This window comes from Pteropus vampyrus, unplaced genomic scaffold (assembly GCF_000151845.1).
Source record: "Pteropus vampyrus isolate Shadow unplaced genomic scaffold, Pvam_2.0 Scaffold8, whole genome shotgun sequence".
NCBI classification, from domain to species: Eukaryota; Metazoa; Chordata; class Mammalia; order Chiroptera; family Pteropodidae; genus Pteropus; species Pteropus vampyrus.
This window is the reverse complement of record NW_011888789.1, coordinates 14,555,780-14,571,821: the sequence shown is the minus strand read 5'-3', so window position 1 is coordinate 14,571,821 and position 16,042 is coordinate 14,555,780. Positions and strand designations below refer to the sequence as shown.

At 37.3% G+C, this 16,042-nt stretch overlaps 1 protein-coding gene and 1 pseudogene across 2 annotated transcripts in view; one reads left to right on the top strand and one right to left on the bottom strand.

Moving 5' to 3' along the window:
* The window catches only part of GPAT4 (glycerol-3-phosphate acyltransferase 4), a 34,090-nt gene that overhangs the window by 15,293 nt on the left and 2,755 nt on the right, over positions 1-16,042 (bottom strand). For both annotated transcript variants that reach the window (XM_011372719.2, XM_023519733.1), the window contains one exon: positions 4,932-5,944. In XM_011372719.2, the coding sequence (XP_011371021.1) occupies positions 4,932-5,096 (165 nt within the window). In that variant the 5' untranslated portion in view covers positions 5,097-5,944. Of the gene's footprint in view, positions 1-4,931; positions 5,945-16,042 lie in introns of those variants that run through there.
* LOC111729248 lies at positions 14,414-14,532 on the top strand (annotated as a pseudogene).

The following is a 16,042-nucleotide window of genomic DNA, read 5'->3' as shown; positions in this document are numbered from 1 at the left end:
ACTTCCTTGCTCCAAAACCTTCAATGGCTTCTTAGTGCCTAAGGAAATATTCAGCTTTATAATCTACCTAATGCAGCCAATGTTTCTTCTCTATAGAACTATGTACTGTCTTTAAACAAATCTGCAGGAATGCTTCCGCCTCTTAAAGATCCAATTCAAATGCCAACTCTTATAAGAAATGTTACCTGCCCAATTCTTGCAGTCAGATTAATCTTTGCTTGTGTATTTTAACTGGCATCACATTCTGAATCAGTTACGTATGCATATTCCGACTAGACTATAATGAGGGGCAGAGCCATAACCTATCCATATTTGCATTCCAGCAGAGTCTAATAGAGTGCCTTGCACTTAGTAGGTAATCAATAAGGGCTGCATCTAATTAATTCAACTCCCAATATTTCTTTTCATCAAGGTCTCTATACGGAAATATAAGCCTGAAATAAAACCTGAAACTACTTACAATCACTCTTCCCAGGACAATCACATTCTCATCTTGAATTTGTCCTTTAGGCTACTTAAGGTTATGTTAAAATCACCCTTCCCAATGGAGCAGGGAGGACATATCTGATTAAAATGATCTCTTTCACTATAATCACATGAAATAGGTATGACTACTCCCACTCTCTAGATGAGGAAGCCAACTGGAAAGTCTGATGACTTAGGTCAAGTTTTAGAGCTGGTAAGAAAAGCCCTCGATTTCAAGCTAAGGGCCATGTGACTTAAAAACTCACGCCCATCCCACCACATTCCAAATATCTGTAGAGTCTCTTCAATATCCTCACAACCACCACTGGTTTCTATGACTTTCCACCAATCAATTCCACTTTGGAGTTTAATGTCAATCAGATTATAACTGTACCATCTCTCTAACCTTACCTGAACAATCCCTTTCACATCAGGCAAGAAAACTCAGGCAACTTATTTTCATCTTTCTCCTTTATATCTAGGTTTTCTTCTCACCCCCTTTCCAAATCATTTTCAATTAGCTTGAAAGTCTACTCCTAGGGATTCTACCCCATATAATACCTTCACTACTGTATTGAAGGTAATCTGAGGCACAAACACTAAGAAAAGGAAGACACTTTAAACAGCATACCACCCTGTGCACACAGTGATCTTCTGCAGCTCAGCATTAACAGGACACACTGAGTTATGTCTTCCAGGAGGAAGCAGAAAAGACAACAACCCATTCATATCCTCTCTATGTCCTCTCCTTGGTGGGTATATCAAAGTTCTTTCATATAGAAAAAGGAAATAATGGGAAAGTAGTTGTTAAGCCGGGCTTATTCAGGTCTGCCAAAAGCACAGGTATAGGGACTATCGGATATCCAGTTTGAATAATCTTTATGAAGACTGTCTAGTAAAATGCAAAAATGGCTGATAGAATCCCAAGAAAAAAAGATACAAAATTTTATGTACATGCTATTAACACAACCACAAAATATGAATGCATATTGCCAAAGACTGAAAAGTAATACAAAAAAAATTTAAGGCATTGTAAACTGTAGGACGTGAATAAATGTTTAAAATTCTTTAATATTACATTATTTGTCTGGTTATCTATTGCTACATAACAAACTACCCCATAACTCAGTGGCTTAAAACACCATCATTTATTTTGTTCAGGAATCTGCAAACTACACAGAGTTTGGCCCCAGTTGAGTGGCTCAAAGGCTGGGAGCTTGACTCCTCCAAAGGCTTGCTCACTCCTGCGTGGGGCAGTTGGTTGATGCTGGTTGTCAGAACCTCTCTGGGGTTGTGAGCTGGAACACCTACCAATGGCCTGGGCTCCCTCACAACACGGCAGCAGGGTTCCAGGGGCAAGCATTCCAGGAGTCAGACAAAAATTACATTGCCATTTCTGACCTAATCTTACATGTCAAACAGCATCACGTATGCCACATTCTAGCTATTAAAAACAAGCCATCAGGCAGGTCCCCATTCAAGAGGAAGTGAATCAGACTCCATCTTTTGATAGCAAATGTCAAAATAACTTGGGGGGGCTTTTAAAAATGCCTACCTCAGACCAATTAAATCAGAATCTCTGGGGGAAATTCTAGTGCTCCCAATTAAATGCTTTCTCAGTGATTCAATGTGTAGTTGGGGGAGAGAGACCCACAGAATTAATATATCTCTGAGCTTTCGTCTAGCTCCAAAATTATATATATCAGCCCAATTTAGGATAAGATGAAGAGGCTAAAAAAAGGCAAAATAAAGATTGCTATTAAACAACACTAACAAGTAGAGGTGTATTTTAGATGTATACATGGATACCCAGATGCATATTTTCCAAGATCTAAAACTAGTTTGGCCAAATCCAACTTGTACCTAATATTCCCGCTGATAAAATTAGTATTCATTTCTCACGCTCATTAATACCAACTCAGAGCAGTAACTCTTTTTAGAGGGTGAGAAAAGACCAGACACTCTTACAGAGGCACCCTATGCCCTTACTGGTATATATCAGTTCTTCCTAGCCCAGCCCTTACTCTATCATATTGCCAAGGTGTAATTATCCATGATGCCCCACAGGACAGGAGCCATCGGGCCCTTTGACACACACCTTTAGAAAATAAGAAGTACAAATCTATTTCTTGAGATTCTAAATTTTGAGGTCAAAAATGGATACACACATATATACACACACATACACACATTACTTCCATTACCACTTTTAAATCACTGTGCCCCAAAATAATGATATTCAAGATATAGTTAGCAAAGAGGTTCTGATAGCTTAAGATTACCGTCTTATGGATTGGCTCAACAATATATATTTAATGAATTTTCCATTTTTAATTATAATCTACCTTAAAAATCATAATGTATATTTAGAAATAGAGTCACAAAAAGATTTACTTTGAAACAGAGTCACAATAAGAAGATTTACCTAGCTATGAATTTTAAAATATTAATTTTAGGGGATATTTTCAAAGCAGAGGAGGGGATATACATGGATTCTAGGCCTTTTGTCCCACCCAAAGTGACCAAGTTAAAAAATTTTAGCTACTACAGAAGAAACCTAGCTGATAATTCCTATTTCTGTATTTTAAAAGCAAGGATTTCCATAGGTCTATGAATTAACTACTTGCTTATAACTTGAATAAAAGCTAGACATCACTCACTGTTGTCTCTTAAAAGTTTATCTATTCTACTGATTCTATACTGGTGTACGTTTTTCACAATGGCAAAAGAGCAGGAGTAATGTTATATGATCCAAAGAAACCTTGGGCTCTACTGAAGATTTTTTTGGACTGAAATTTAAGAAAATTACATTTTCTGATTCATTAAAATAAATACTCTAGTAACGAGTCCAAAGATTGATTAGATTACCATTCTCAAAAGTTAGTGTGCATATGAATCACCTGGATCTTACTGAAATGCAAATTCTAATTCAGTAGGTCTGGAGTGGGCCACATATATACACTTCTGATAAGCTCTTAGGTGATACTCGTGCTGCTGGTCTCCAGACCCTGCCTAAGCAAGGAACTAGAAATCATGTAACTGCAAACAGGTACTCAAGTGCATGTACACCACAGCAGCACTACCGACAATAGCCAGAAGGCAGAAACAGCCTAGCAATGGATAAACAAATTATGGTATAGATACAAAATATTATTCAGTCATTTTTTTAATGAATACTGAAACATGTGATAATGTGGATGATTCTCAAAACGTTATGCCAAACGAAAGAAGCCAGTCAGACATAAAACGGCGCTTTTCATATGATTCCATTTATATGAAATATCCAGAATAGGTAAATCCAGAGATAGAACATAGACTCCTGGCTGCCAGGGGCTGGTAGAGGGGGAAATGGGGGAGGGGAGGAACTGCGCAATGAGTATGGGGTTTCCTTTTGGAGTGATGAAAATGTGGAGCTATGTCCAGTTGGTGGTCATGTAACACTGAGTACAGTAATTGCCACCAAATTAACCACTTTAAAATGGTTAATTTTATGTAAATTTCACCTCAATTTTTTTAAATGTGAAAAAAATCATTCTTATAGGAATATTAAATATCAAAAGATAGCACCCAAGATTCAATAATATACATAAAAAATTTCCTACTGTAATATAACATTTCATATAGCTCACCATCTTTCTGAGTCTCTATTTCTTCATTGATAAAATGTAGATACCCTGTCCACTTCAGAATTATAACAAACCAAAGAAAAATGAATGAAATGATTCTGAAAACCATTAGATACTATATGAACAAATAATACTGTATTATTTTTACTATTATGAATGCATTTCTCAAATTATACATGGTCTCAATTGTGAAAAAGAATTCCTGAAGATTTGGTGGTAACTAAAAATATTGTTAATAAATTACTCGATCTTTGAATAGATATTAGGTTTTGGGGCACGGACCAACTTCCAGGAAATATCACTTCTCACGCATGCCTTTACATTACAACCAGTTCTGTTTAGCAGTATAAAATAGTTCAGTTCTAATGCATGTTAAGAAATGTATTCTCCTTCTCTATCTTTAAAAAAATAAAACGATTCATCGAATGCCCTTTTCTGTTCATTCTTTTTGTCTAAAATTCAAGAACCTATTTAAGATAAATGTCTGAAAGAGATAAAAGACTCTTCCATATTTCTCAGTGAGGGAATATTTCAGCAGCAGCTTTGTATTTCAATATCTGTTATGCAAGAATAAGGAGGGTCTTGTAGTGACTTTTTTTCAACTCTAAGCCCCTCTCTTTGAAATAAACAGGCAAAGTATGGAGTCATATAATAGGTTCCTTTGATGAGAATACTCAGACACACAAGTACCTTAGCTCAAAAAGATTGCTAAAGGCTTTCGCAAGTACACATTTAGTTATTCTTTGTACTCAAAATACCAATAAAGAGATAACAATCAACCAAAGAACGACTCTTCTCTCTCCTCTCTGAAGCAACCATTTTGTAAACAGAACAACTCACCGCAAAGATTTTTAACAAAGTTTTCATGTAGAGCTTTCGGATACCAAAGGAAACTCCAAAAATAGCAGGGACTATGATGAAAACAAGGAGGAGGGTGAAGAGGACAGTTAGGGAGATGCCCAGAAGGTTGACAATCAGGCTATCAAAAGGCAGCAATAGGAACATGGTGGAGGATCCAGGCAAGGCCAATGCCCTCCTCTCCCCAAGAACAAAGCACGGACGTCAGATGGTCCTCTCAGACAGCACCCCCCTGAGAAAGGAGGCAAGTTCCCAACAGAAAATAAACTCCATTCCAAAGTTCATATCATTCGACAGCCTCAACAGAAAGCCTGGGAGTAAAATGATAAAAAGGGCCACAGGAGGCAACCCGAAAACGTCGGATCTCCCCGGAATAGATGGACTTTGGAGGTAAATGAGGCAGGGTCAATCTTCAGTATGAGCATCAGAGTCCAGGCTGTTTCCGTGACAGTGAGCAGTGAGGCAGGGATCTCTGCTCCGCTACCCTTACACTGCTTCCAGAAGTTTTACTTTTTTTCCTGCCCAAGAACATTTAGCAGATAAATCTGTTCTGATTATCTGTCATTGCCAAAAATACCAAGAAGAGTTCAACTTGGTGCCAGAAAAATGCTGATAACTCCTGTAGAGGGTGGGGTGACTGCTGGCACTTCACTCAGAAGGCTACTGAACTTGAATATGTCGGAATTAAATAAGTGTTTTACTTAAAATTTCTTCATAAGCTGAAAATTGTGTTCATTGTAGAGAGTTCATATCTGGCCCCATTTTTCCTCTGGAGAGGCTCCTGGTGCATGATGCTTCCAGGACCCTCCTACCTGGAGAATTACAGTCTTTGCCAATAGGACACAGATGCTGGCACAGAATGTCTCATGCTGCCTGCAGTGAGTATAATTCCAGACACTCCTGGCATTGGTTTCCTCTGGATATTCTTCTCCCTAAGGACTCTTCTCAGTGGTGACCTGGGTTCTTGGCAAGAAGTTGCTTACATGCTGCCAAAGCTGGGGGTGGAAACAGAAACACCATTAGTCACACAAATTAAGAGAAGAGACATTAATATGCTTTGGGGGTGGGGGACTGTTTTAGGGTAAGTCTAGAGTCAGTGCCATCTTCACAAGTCATCAAGGTCAAGGGGACCAGGCAGAACTACAGGTAGCAGACACAGATGTGGGAGGAAAATACAGAGATCTTTCATAGTTTTCAACTCCAATGATATGATCTGTGGCAGCTCAACTTTTTAAACAGAAAATAAAAGAATATAAGATCTATCTCAAAAGACAGAGTATACTGTGAAAAGGAAATTTCCCTCCTACTTATCCCCTAGCTATCTAGTTCCTGTCCACAGGTGCAACCATATTATCAGCTTCATATTCTTCCCACTATTCCATGTTTATATATGTAAATCATAATTGATCTTTTCTAACGATTCCTGCCCCGCTCCAACCTGGCATACCAGGAACACTGCTCTTCGCCTTGCTTTTGGTTTGGTTTGGTTTTGTTTAGCTTGACATATCATGGAAGAGGGTTCAATCAGCAATATATACTCCCTCACTTTTTCGGGTGCATAGTTTTCAACTGTAAGAATGTACCATGATTTATTTAGTTAACTGGTTTCCTGAATTTGGACACCAATATTTTCCACTTTTTTGTTGTTAGAAATAATATAATGAATAACCATATACATACATGATTTAGCATACAAAATGAACAAGCAAACATATTTTCAGGATAAATTCCTAGAAAGAGAATTGTAGGGGAAAAGGAAATATACAGTTTTAACTTTATAAGACATTGTCGCATTTTCTACAGAGAGATTAAACTCCTCCAGCCTATCTCCCTAAATGGGCCACTCTTTTAAAAAATTTTTAAGACTATTTTTTTTTTAGAGCAGTTTTTGGTTCACAGCAAAATAAAGAGGGAGGTACAGAGATTTCCCATATACTCCTTGACTCCCCAATTCACTACAATTCATTCTTGGTGCTGTACATTCTATGGGTTTGGACAAATGTAGAATGACATGTAACCACCATTACTGTAACATACAAAATATTTTCACTGCCCTATAAATCCTCTGTGCTCCGATTATTCCTCTCCCCCTGCCCCCAAACCCTGGCACTCAATAATCTTTTTACTATTTCCACAGTTTTCCTTTCCAGAATGTCATATCTGGAATCATACAGTATGTAGCCTTTTTAGATTGGCTTTTTTTCACTTAATGTGGCCACTCATTTTTTAAATTCTACTATTTCAAATATCTTACAAAAGCATTCCAGTTTTTTATTACTCATTCCTAACCACAAGTTTCCAGTTCAACTGGTGAACTTGGGAGCATCTTATCAAGTCTTTCTGGCAAACATTTTGGCTTCACACCAATCATCTTCTGGCTCTATTCTAATACACTCAGAAGTTTAAGAAACTGAACAAATGAACAGGTTACTGACGTTACCTTAAATTTTGTCCAATGCTTTATAGAACTTGAAGCCCTTCACATGTGGTCTCACAACCTGTCAACATATTTTATTTCCATCTGACCACTTTGGAAACCAAGCAAGGTAGACACAGACTCAGTTCTTCTGACTCCTAACCCATTAATGCTCCTTTTACATTCCCATACGACTAGTGATTAAGACATGATAGTTCAGTGGCACTGAGTCACAAATACTAGTTCCTGTATTTGATCTTTCATATCTTCCACTTTCACATTATCATGATTATTGCTAACATTTACTGAATGCTAACATGACTGACATTGAGTTATATAAGAAGCATTTTATCTGTACTATCCTCACTTAATTCTACAACAACCCTATGGTGGAGTTATCATCCTCAATGCTATTTACAGGTAAGGAAACTGAGGCTCAGAGGATAAAGTAAGTTACCCAGGATCACACAGCTATTAAGTGGTAGAGTAGGAATTTGACAAATACATTCTTCTCGCAGCCCATGCTCTTTAACCACCACTATGCCCTCCTATCTTCCAGACTACCTTGAAATAAACTAACACTTCCTTCACGCCAGTTCTGCTCTACAGTACTTCTTGTGACCAGAGAAAAACCACAGGGAAAATCTGGACTCATGTATCAGAATTGGTGTTTTTCTCAGAATTCAAGGTACAAACCTGCTCTTTCATTTTTTATAAACTGGCCAAACTGATTGCATATGCCAGATTTCTAACTATATCCCAACAGAGGTTCAGGAAATTAGATGTAGTTCTAAGATTTCATAAATTTAATTTGCTGAGTCACGGTATTCCTTAAATCTGTCTAATTCCAGCCTAATTCTAGGGCCACAGCTCCATTCCACTTTTCCGTCCCCATCACCTTTGGCCAGCACTTCTACGGGAAAAGGCAGCAAGATCCCTCTGTCCCACAGGACAGCTGCTGCCACACTGGCCAAGGTTACTTTTAGTCCCAAGGTGACTGACAGTGGGGTTACTTTGACTTTCCATGCCAGAGTTTCCTTGGATCACAATTAACTGAGAATTCCCGAGGTTATTACAGGTTCATGTCCCCAAAACGTTAAAGCAAACACATTTAGCAATACACTAATTTCTTTTCTAGTTCAGGGGTTGGCAAACTATCATGATCTATGGGCCAAATCTGGCTATGGCCTGTTTTTATAAGGCTCATGACCTAGGAATGGCTTTTACATCTTTGAAGAGCTTTGAAAAACAAAGAATAACAGGTGACAGAAACCAATGCCCCACAAACCTTAAAATATTTACTACCTGACCCTTTATAAAAGACAGGGTTTGCTACACTACGGACCCAGCTTCTCTTTCTCCCCTCAGAGGCAGTGAACTTCTCCTTGTTGTCCCGCCCCACCCTATTGCTCTGGTTTCCGAGTGCCAGACTCCAGGGCAGAGAACAGTAAACTAGCAAAGCAAGTTATCTGACCAAACTAAACAATCATCCTCATAGAAATTCTAAGTAGAGAAAAAGTGAGCAAGCTGCGGTTGTCAAACAGCGTTCCAAACATCCTGCTAGATGAACAGAGTAGTCATTAAAGCCAGAGGCGACTGTGTCTTAAGGCTCCCTTAACACAGACTCTGATCTCTGGAAATGTTGGGAAATTGCTTAGGTCATAACTCAATTACACCACAATTTCTAGATACCTGCTCATTTAAGAGAGGCTATCACTTTGCCTCAAGTAAACATAACCATGACTCCTTAAGCATGAAGCAGGGGAAGCCATTAACTCAGAGGAATATTACTCATTCTCTTCCACAAGTTTCAGCCAAACTCCTGAAGAGTCATCTGGACCGGCAGCCCAAACTGTCCAGAGAAAAACATAAAAACTAATTAGTTCTGACCCTTTTATGAGAGAAGATGACTTCATCCAAGGAATGTGACAGAACCCATTGCTGAGCTAACTAAACTCTTCAACCCTCTGAATGGCAGATCTGGGCTCTTAGGCCCCCAAATAACCCAATTTCCAATGTGCCTCAGTTCTTAGAGTAGTTCATTCATTCAACAAATATCACTGGGCACATATTGTATACCACACATTATGTTAGGTGTTTGATATTTAGTGAACAAATATGCCTAGAGACAAGTATTAAGCAAAGTATACACAAAGTCATAATTTCACACGTCAAATAATTAAAGAAAATAAGAGAGTCCTGGAAGAGAAAATAACAGAGGGAACTTACAAATTTAAATTGGGACAGCTAAACCAATTCTGATCCAATCACATGGCAGGAACTATTATGACTCCTAATTGCAGAATTAAATACTTTTTTCAGCTAGTTCTCTGTGACACATCCTACTTCAGGAGACCATGACTACCCGAATATGTCCAGAGATGCCATATACCAACTCAAAAGGATAAGATACGGCATTTTATTACAAATAAATGCTTAGGTTACACAGGGATAATAGATTTTTAAAGCACAAGCAGCACAATGTATATCACATATGAAATCTCAATAAATGGTATGTGTTGTCATTTCTTTATGATCAGAAGAAACTCAGAGTACCGTCCACAGTTCTAGCTACTAGACTTTAAGAGGGCTAGATAGAGAGGAAGGCATTTCAAAGTATGTCACAAAAACTCAAAGCCAAAAAATACTACATGCCTCGCAAGCACTAAGTGCTCAATAATAAAGAATAGTTGTAAAGCACAGAACTATGAATTAAAACTATGGTAAGATGGCAAAAATATAATTTTTATAAACCACCATTCTGGTGAAAATGAGAAAATACCTTCCATTACTGCTGGAGTGTAAAATGGTACAACCTCTACGGAGAACAATTTAGCAATAACCATCACAATTCTAAATGCACATAACCTTACATCCAGTAATTCTACCTCTAAAAATTCATTCTAAAGATAAATTAAAAGTGGTTCTCAAGCAGAGGCAATTTTTTTACTCCCTAGAGGAACGTTTGGTAATGTCCACAGATCTTTTGGTTGTTACAACTTGGACTGGGGGTGCTGCCGGCATCTATTACAAAGAAGTCAGATATGTGCTAAACATCCTATAATGCACAAGCCAGCTCCTACAACAAAGAATTATACAGCCCCAAATGACAAAGTCCTGAGGAGGAGATAACCTATACTGAAGCATGTGCAAAATGATATATGTGCAAGGTTACTGACTGCAGCACTGTTTGTGGTATCAAAAGAAATATCAATGTCCATTAACAGAGGATATAATGGAACACTATTCATCTGTTAAAAAAGAGACACATCTACATATGCACTGATAAGAAACAATCTTCCAGTTAGATGCAGAACAATGTCCACAATAACCAACCACTTGTGAAGGAGGGAGGAAAAGGAAAAGTATATAGTTCATTATGTACTCCAAAAGATAAATGTGTCTGGAAAGATGCAGATGTGACTGGTTAAGTAGCTGCCTCTAGGAGTGAAAGGGAAAGGCAAGTCATGTTTATTTTTTGGTATCTTTAAAAATCTATTTATTATTTTGAATAAGTAATGGTCATGTGGTTCCAAGATCAAAAGAAACACCAGGTAAATCTCTTTATGTTCAACAATACCTACTAAAAGTAATGTTCAAAAGATTACAAAATAACAAACGTTATGTAAAGCACTTTTCCAGTGCCTAGAGCAAGGTAAATGCTCAAAAAATATTTACTATTATTGTTACTTTTTCCTGTTACTAGGAATAAGGAGGAGCATCTGAAGGTATTTCCCAAGAAGTCATAACATTGCACTAATGATAAATCTGTTTTCAACTACTATCTGCCTAAAGGCGTTTATAATCCCCTAAAATGGCTAGAGCATGCTGATCCCATTCAGAAATTGCATGTGCCCTTCTTGACAGGGAGGCAAAACAGCCACAGCCAGCGTCAGCAAAGCACACTGAGGGGAAACAAGACCTCTGCAGAAATCAGAAAAAATGTTTGATGCTTAAAGATGGCACCCTGTGTGAGTGCTCCAAAAAAGACTAAGACTGTTACAGTAATTTTGAGTCAATAAAATTGATATGCACACCAGAAGGCTGGGATGTGAGCTGTGTGGGCCCTCAGAAGACCCAGCCAGGCCCATTCCCATGGCCAGTGCACTGGTTGCACTGATTCTCCACCCAGGATGCACATTTGGCTCCCCGAGGCCTTAGCTCTGGTAAAATCAACCAGAATCTCTGTGCATTTGTTTTTAAGAGGCATGAGTGGTTCTAATGTGTAGCCAGAGTTGTGAACTACTGGGATAAGGGTTTTTACCAGTTAACTCGGCAAAGAACTGGAACCTGAGAAGACAACCCACTATCTATCTTTGATTACAAATTATCCACGTCTCAGGCATATACCTTCTTTAGTAAAAGCTTTATTTAGCCCTGTCCATTATATTTATGCATCTAGGTTAACAGCCTTCTTAAATGCCCCCTTTCAGATCCCTCCTCTAAAGCGTGACCACCTTCGAGAAAGCACACAATCTTAACTACTCTGTTATCAGATCCCTGCCTTGTTTTCTCCGACCATCATTCAATCTTCATGTTCCCTCCTTAACCTCAAAGGCATAAAAGAAATTGCAAACTATTATTCTCTGAAGAATTTGTCTCAGTCTGTTGAGATCTTGCTTCCAGGTATATCCTCTGCTTGACTCAAACAAATTTTTATAAAAATTTTCAACAGGTTTAGACATTCTTATGTTGACAAATGGAATATTATTTGGCCATAAAAATGAAGTATTTATCATGCTACAATATGGATGAACCTTGAAAACATCATGCTAAATGAAAGAAGTCAATTATAAAAGACCACATATCACGTGATTCCACCATATAAATTTTAATCTTGAAGGATGGAAAGTAAGTAAATTAGTGGTTATTTAGGGCTGAGGAAAATGGGGGAGGTAGGGAAGGAAGTAATAACAAAAGAGTATGTATGAGGTTTCTTTTTGAGTTGGTAAAAACATTCTAAAATTGACTGTGGTGATGGTTACATTATCTGTGAATATAATAAAAACCATTGAATTGTACACTTTAAACGGGTGTATTATATGCAGTACATGAATTTTATCTCAATAAAGCTGTTTAAAAAAAGAATCTAAGACTGAGTTGTTCAAACAAGAATAAACTGTTTAGGGAGGTTAGAATAAATGTCCAATCCAAGATATCTGCCTATATGTCTTTACTTAGAATGTCCGAAGCAGTGAAGCATGATGGTTCAACATATAGGGAATCAGACAAACTGCATTCAAAACCAGTCTCCATTACTTTCTAGCTGTGTGACCTCTGGAAAATAAATAAACTTTCATGTTTGTTTTCGCATATTGCAGATACATATTTCTAATATGTATCCTGTGGTACTGTTGTGAAGACTGAATACAATGTATATCAAGCGATCCCTTTAGTGCTTGACACAAAGTGCTCAATAAACTGAAGTTACTATTAATTAGTCATCATTACAAAGCAGAGGCAATAATAAAATGATAAACTACAACTTTAGTAGTCAATCATTGAGAATTCTAGCCCAACTTTTTTTTTTTCATGGCTCAAATAACTGAACTTTGCTTGGAAGAGTTAAATAACTGCGAGAGGTTACGAAATTGGCCAGTAACAGAGGCAGAACTGTAACTCAGATCTGCTCCCCTGTCTAGTGGTCTTTCTGCTTCCCAGGCAGATCTCTTATTTGCTTTGGGGTAGGTTATATTTCAGAGGAAAGCTATCCATTTTTCCTAGTGTACTCTGTCAGGACACAGACCCCCCAAACGTCCCAATCCTGGTATGATGGTAAATAAATGTGCACAAACAACACAACAGAAATGTGTGCTGGGATGAATTTAACGTCAAGTGTTTCAGAGTAGGGGATTATAAGAAATTTGCTTGAATAGGATGTAGTTTAGGAGGAAAAGTGTACAAATGTTTCCAAGGAGATACAGAGCTATTAGGTTGAAGTAAAGCTAAAGTGCTGAAAACCCAAGAAAACACATACAGCCGACATCAATCCTGGATAAAATAAATGGTCCAAAACAAAGCCCAGATATGGTAGGCTAAAGGATGACTCAATCCATTAGGAAGAAGTCAGAAATATGTTAGTTTCAGGGTTTTGGTTTTAACTAAGGTCATTTGACCTTAAGTATTTTCCCCTTGCCTAGAAAGGCCTAACCTGAGTTAGAACTAGGTAATAATTGTAACATGGTATCAAGTTCGCCCAGAGCAAAATAAATCTTCCAAGCTGGGAAAGTAAAAAAAAAAAAAGACAAAGGGTATAGGATATTTTGATATTCTGCGGCCATCAGTTTAAGGAAGGACAATTTGAGTTGCTGGAGCTGTAAAATCCAAGACATTTCATTACCAAACCTGAACACTGCTCTGAGTTTAATTTTAAAATCTGTGCTTTTACATTTTGAGTATTACATATGTAATTAAAAGCAACTTCCCGGCCTTTTTCTTTAAAAATCTTTTTGTCTGGTTTATTTCGCTCATAATTTTTCTGAGAATCATTCAAGTTCCTACACATGTCAACAGTTCATCCTGGAGCTGTATTCTATTGTGTGGAAATACTACAATTTTTATCTATTCAACTACTGATGGACATTTGGGTTGTTCCAGTTTGAGACTGTTACAAATAAAGCTATCAACAAGGCTTTGTATGGACAAATGCTTTCATTTCTCTTGGGTAAATATCTAGGAGTGGAATGACTGAGTCTAAGGTAGGTACATGTTTAGCTTTTTATGAAATTGCCAAACTGCTTTCTAAACTGGTTGTACCATTTTGCATTCTTGCCAGCAGTGTATGAAAGTTCCATTTGCTCTACAACTTCACCAACACTTGACATGATCAGTATTTTAATTTTAAACATACTAATGGATGTGAGGTGGTATCTCATAGTTTTATTTTACATTTCCCTAATGACCAATAATATTGAGCATCTTTTCATGTGCTAATTTGCCATCTGTATATCTTCCTTGGTGGAGTGTTCAAATCTTTTGCCTATTTTTTAATAGGCTATTTTCTTATTGCGTTTTGTTACTAGCCACTTTTTAAAAATCAAGTTTTTTAGTCTATGGCCATGCTACCCTGAACAAGTCCGATCCCATCTGAGCTCGGAAGCTAAGCAAGGTCAGGCCCGGTTAGTACTTGGATAGGAGACTACCTAGGAAGACCAGGTGCTGTAGGTATAAAAAATTAAAAAATAGAGGATTGTAAGCTGATAAGGTCCTTGCAATCTGTGAGGTCAACCAAGGGTTGCCCCATCTAAAAAATAAATAAAAACTTAAAAAATAAAATAAAGTTTTTTTTCCCAATGACTAAGCAGTCTTATTTAAAATTAGAAAGCATTACTACTGAACTATATACTTAAAAATGGTTAAGATGATTAAAAAAGAGACTGATCCCACAAACAAAAGGATGAGAACGTATTTCATCATAAAAGCACAAAATTTATGAAACAGATTTCTTTGTTCAACTTGAAACTTGAAATAATCCTAATTGTGCAGAGAAAAATCACTAAGACATGAAAGAAAAAAAAATCAATGACCACAACCACAAACTCTAACCTCAGAGCTGAGCAACATAAAACGCTCCTTCATCTTTATGTTCAGCTGACAGAGTTTCTGTGCTGTCCAACGCAGCAGCCACAACCACATGTGACTCTTAGAGTCCTTGAAATGTGGCTGGTCCAAGCTAAAATGTGCTATAAACTACACATTGGATTTCAAAGACTTAGGATGATAAAATGAATGTAAAGATTTCATTAATAATGTATATACTGATTATATGTTGAAGTGATATTCTGGATAATTTGGATGAAATAAAATATAAAGTTATTTTCACCTGTTCCTTTTCACCTTTTTAAAAAGTGGTTACTATAAAATTTAAAATTATATATGTTGCTTATATTTCTATTGGATAGCACTGATCAAAGACACTTAAAGCAAGACCCTGAAAATAATATATTTCCAACCAGTAAGGAAAAATATATAAACGTTTTCCCTCCTTATTCCTCTGAGGTGTGAAAAAATGGTACAATGGAAGGGGCTTACACTTGGAACTCAGGAGTTGTCTTAAGTTTGAGCCACAGCTCTGTTACTATCTGGTCTATTAATTCGGCTTCCCTGGATTTGAGTTTCCTCACCAGTTTTTTGTTTTTTAATTCAAAAAGTCAACAAAAATGGATTATCCTCCTACTTTTTACAAAACATTATTCCAGTATTACAGAGCTTGAGCTTCTGGTTTAATAGGTGGTGCAATCCGAAAATACTAACAACCATTATACAAGACAAAATAAAAAGAGCCCCAAAGAGACTAAGCCCCTGTGATTGTGTGGCATGTGCATGTTGTATGCATGTGTTTTAAAGGAGAAAAAGCACCCTGAAGGTTAAGTCCAAGAACGTAACCTTCCTAACTCTAAAATTCTGTGCTCTTAAAAAGCATTCATCATGCTATAGTAAGCATTATGTTGTAGCTTAGTGATACATAATGTTTGTTCAAGTCCCCTCCATCAGCATGACATAGTAAGTAAATGATATGCCATGAGGTTCTTTATTTGAATAATTCCACAGTTCAGTTCAACTTAACCACGACCTAGCTTCTATCTCCAGAAAGTAAGAGATTTTTTAAAAAGGTAACCTTCTGTGACGTGCGTGCACACGGATCAGAAAAGTGGTTTACTCTTTAGCAGAAACTAAT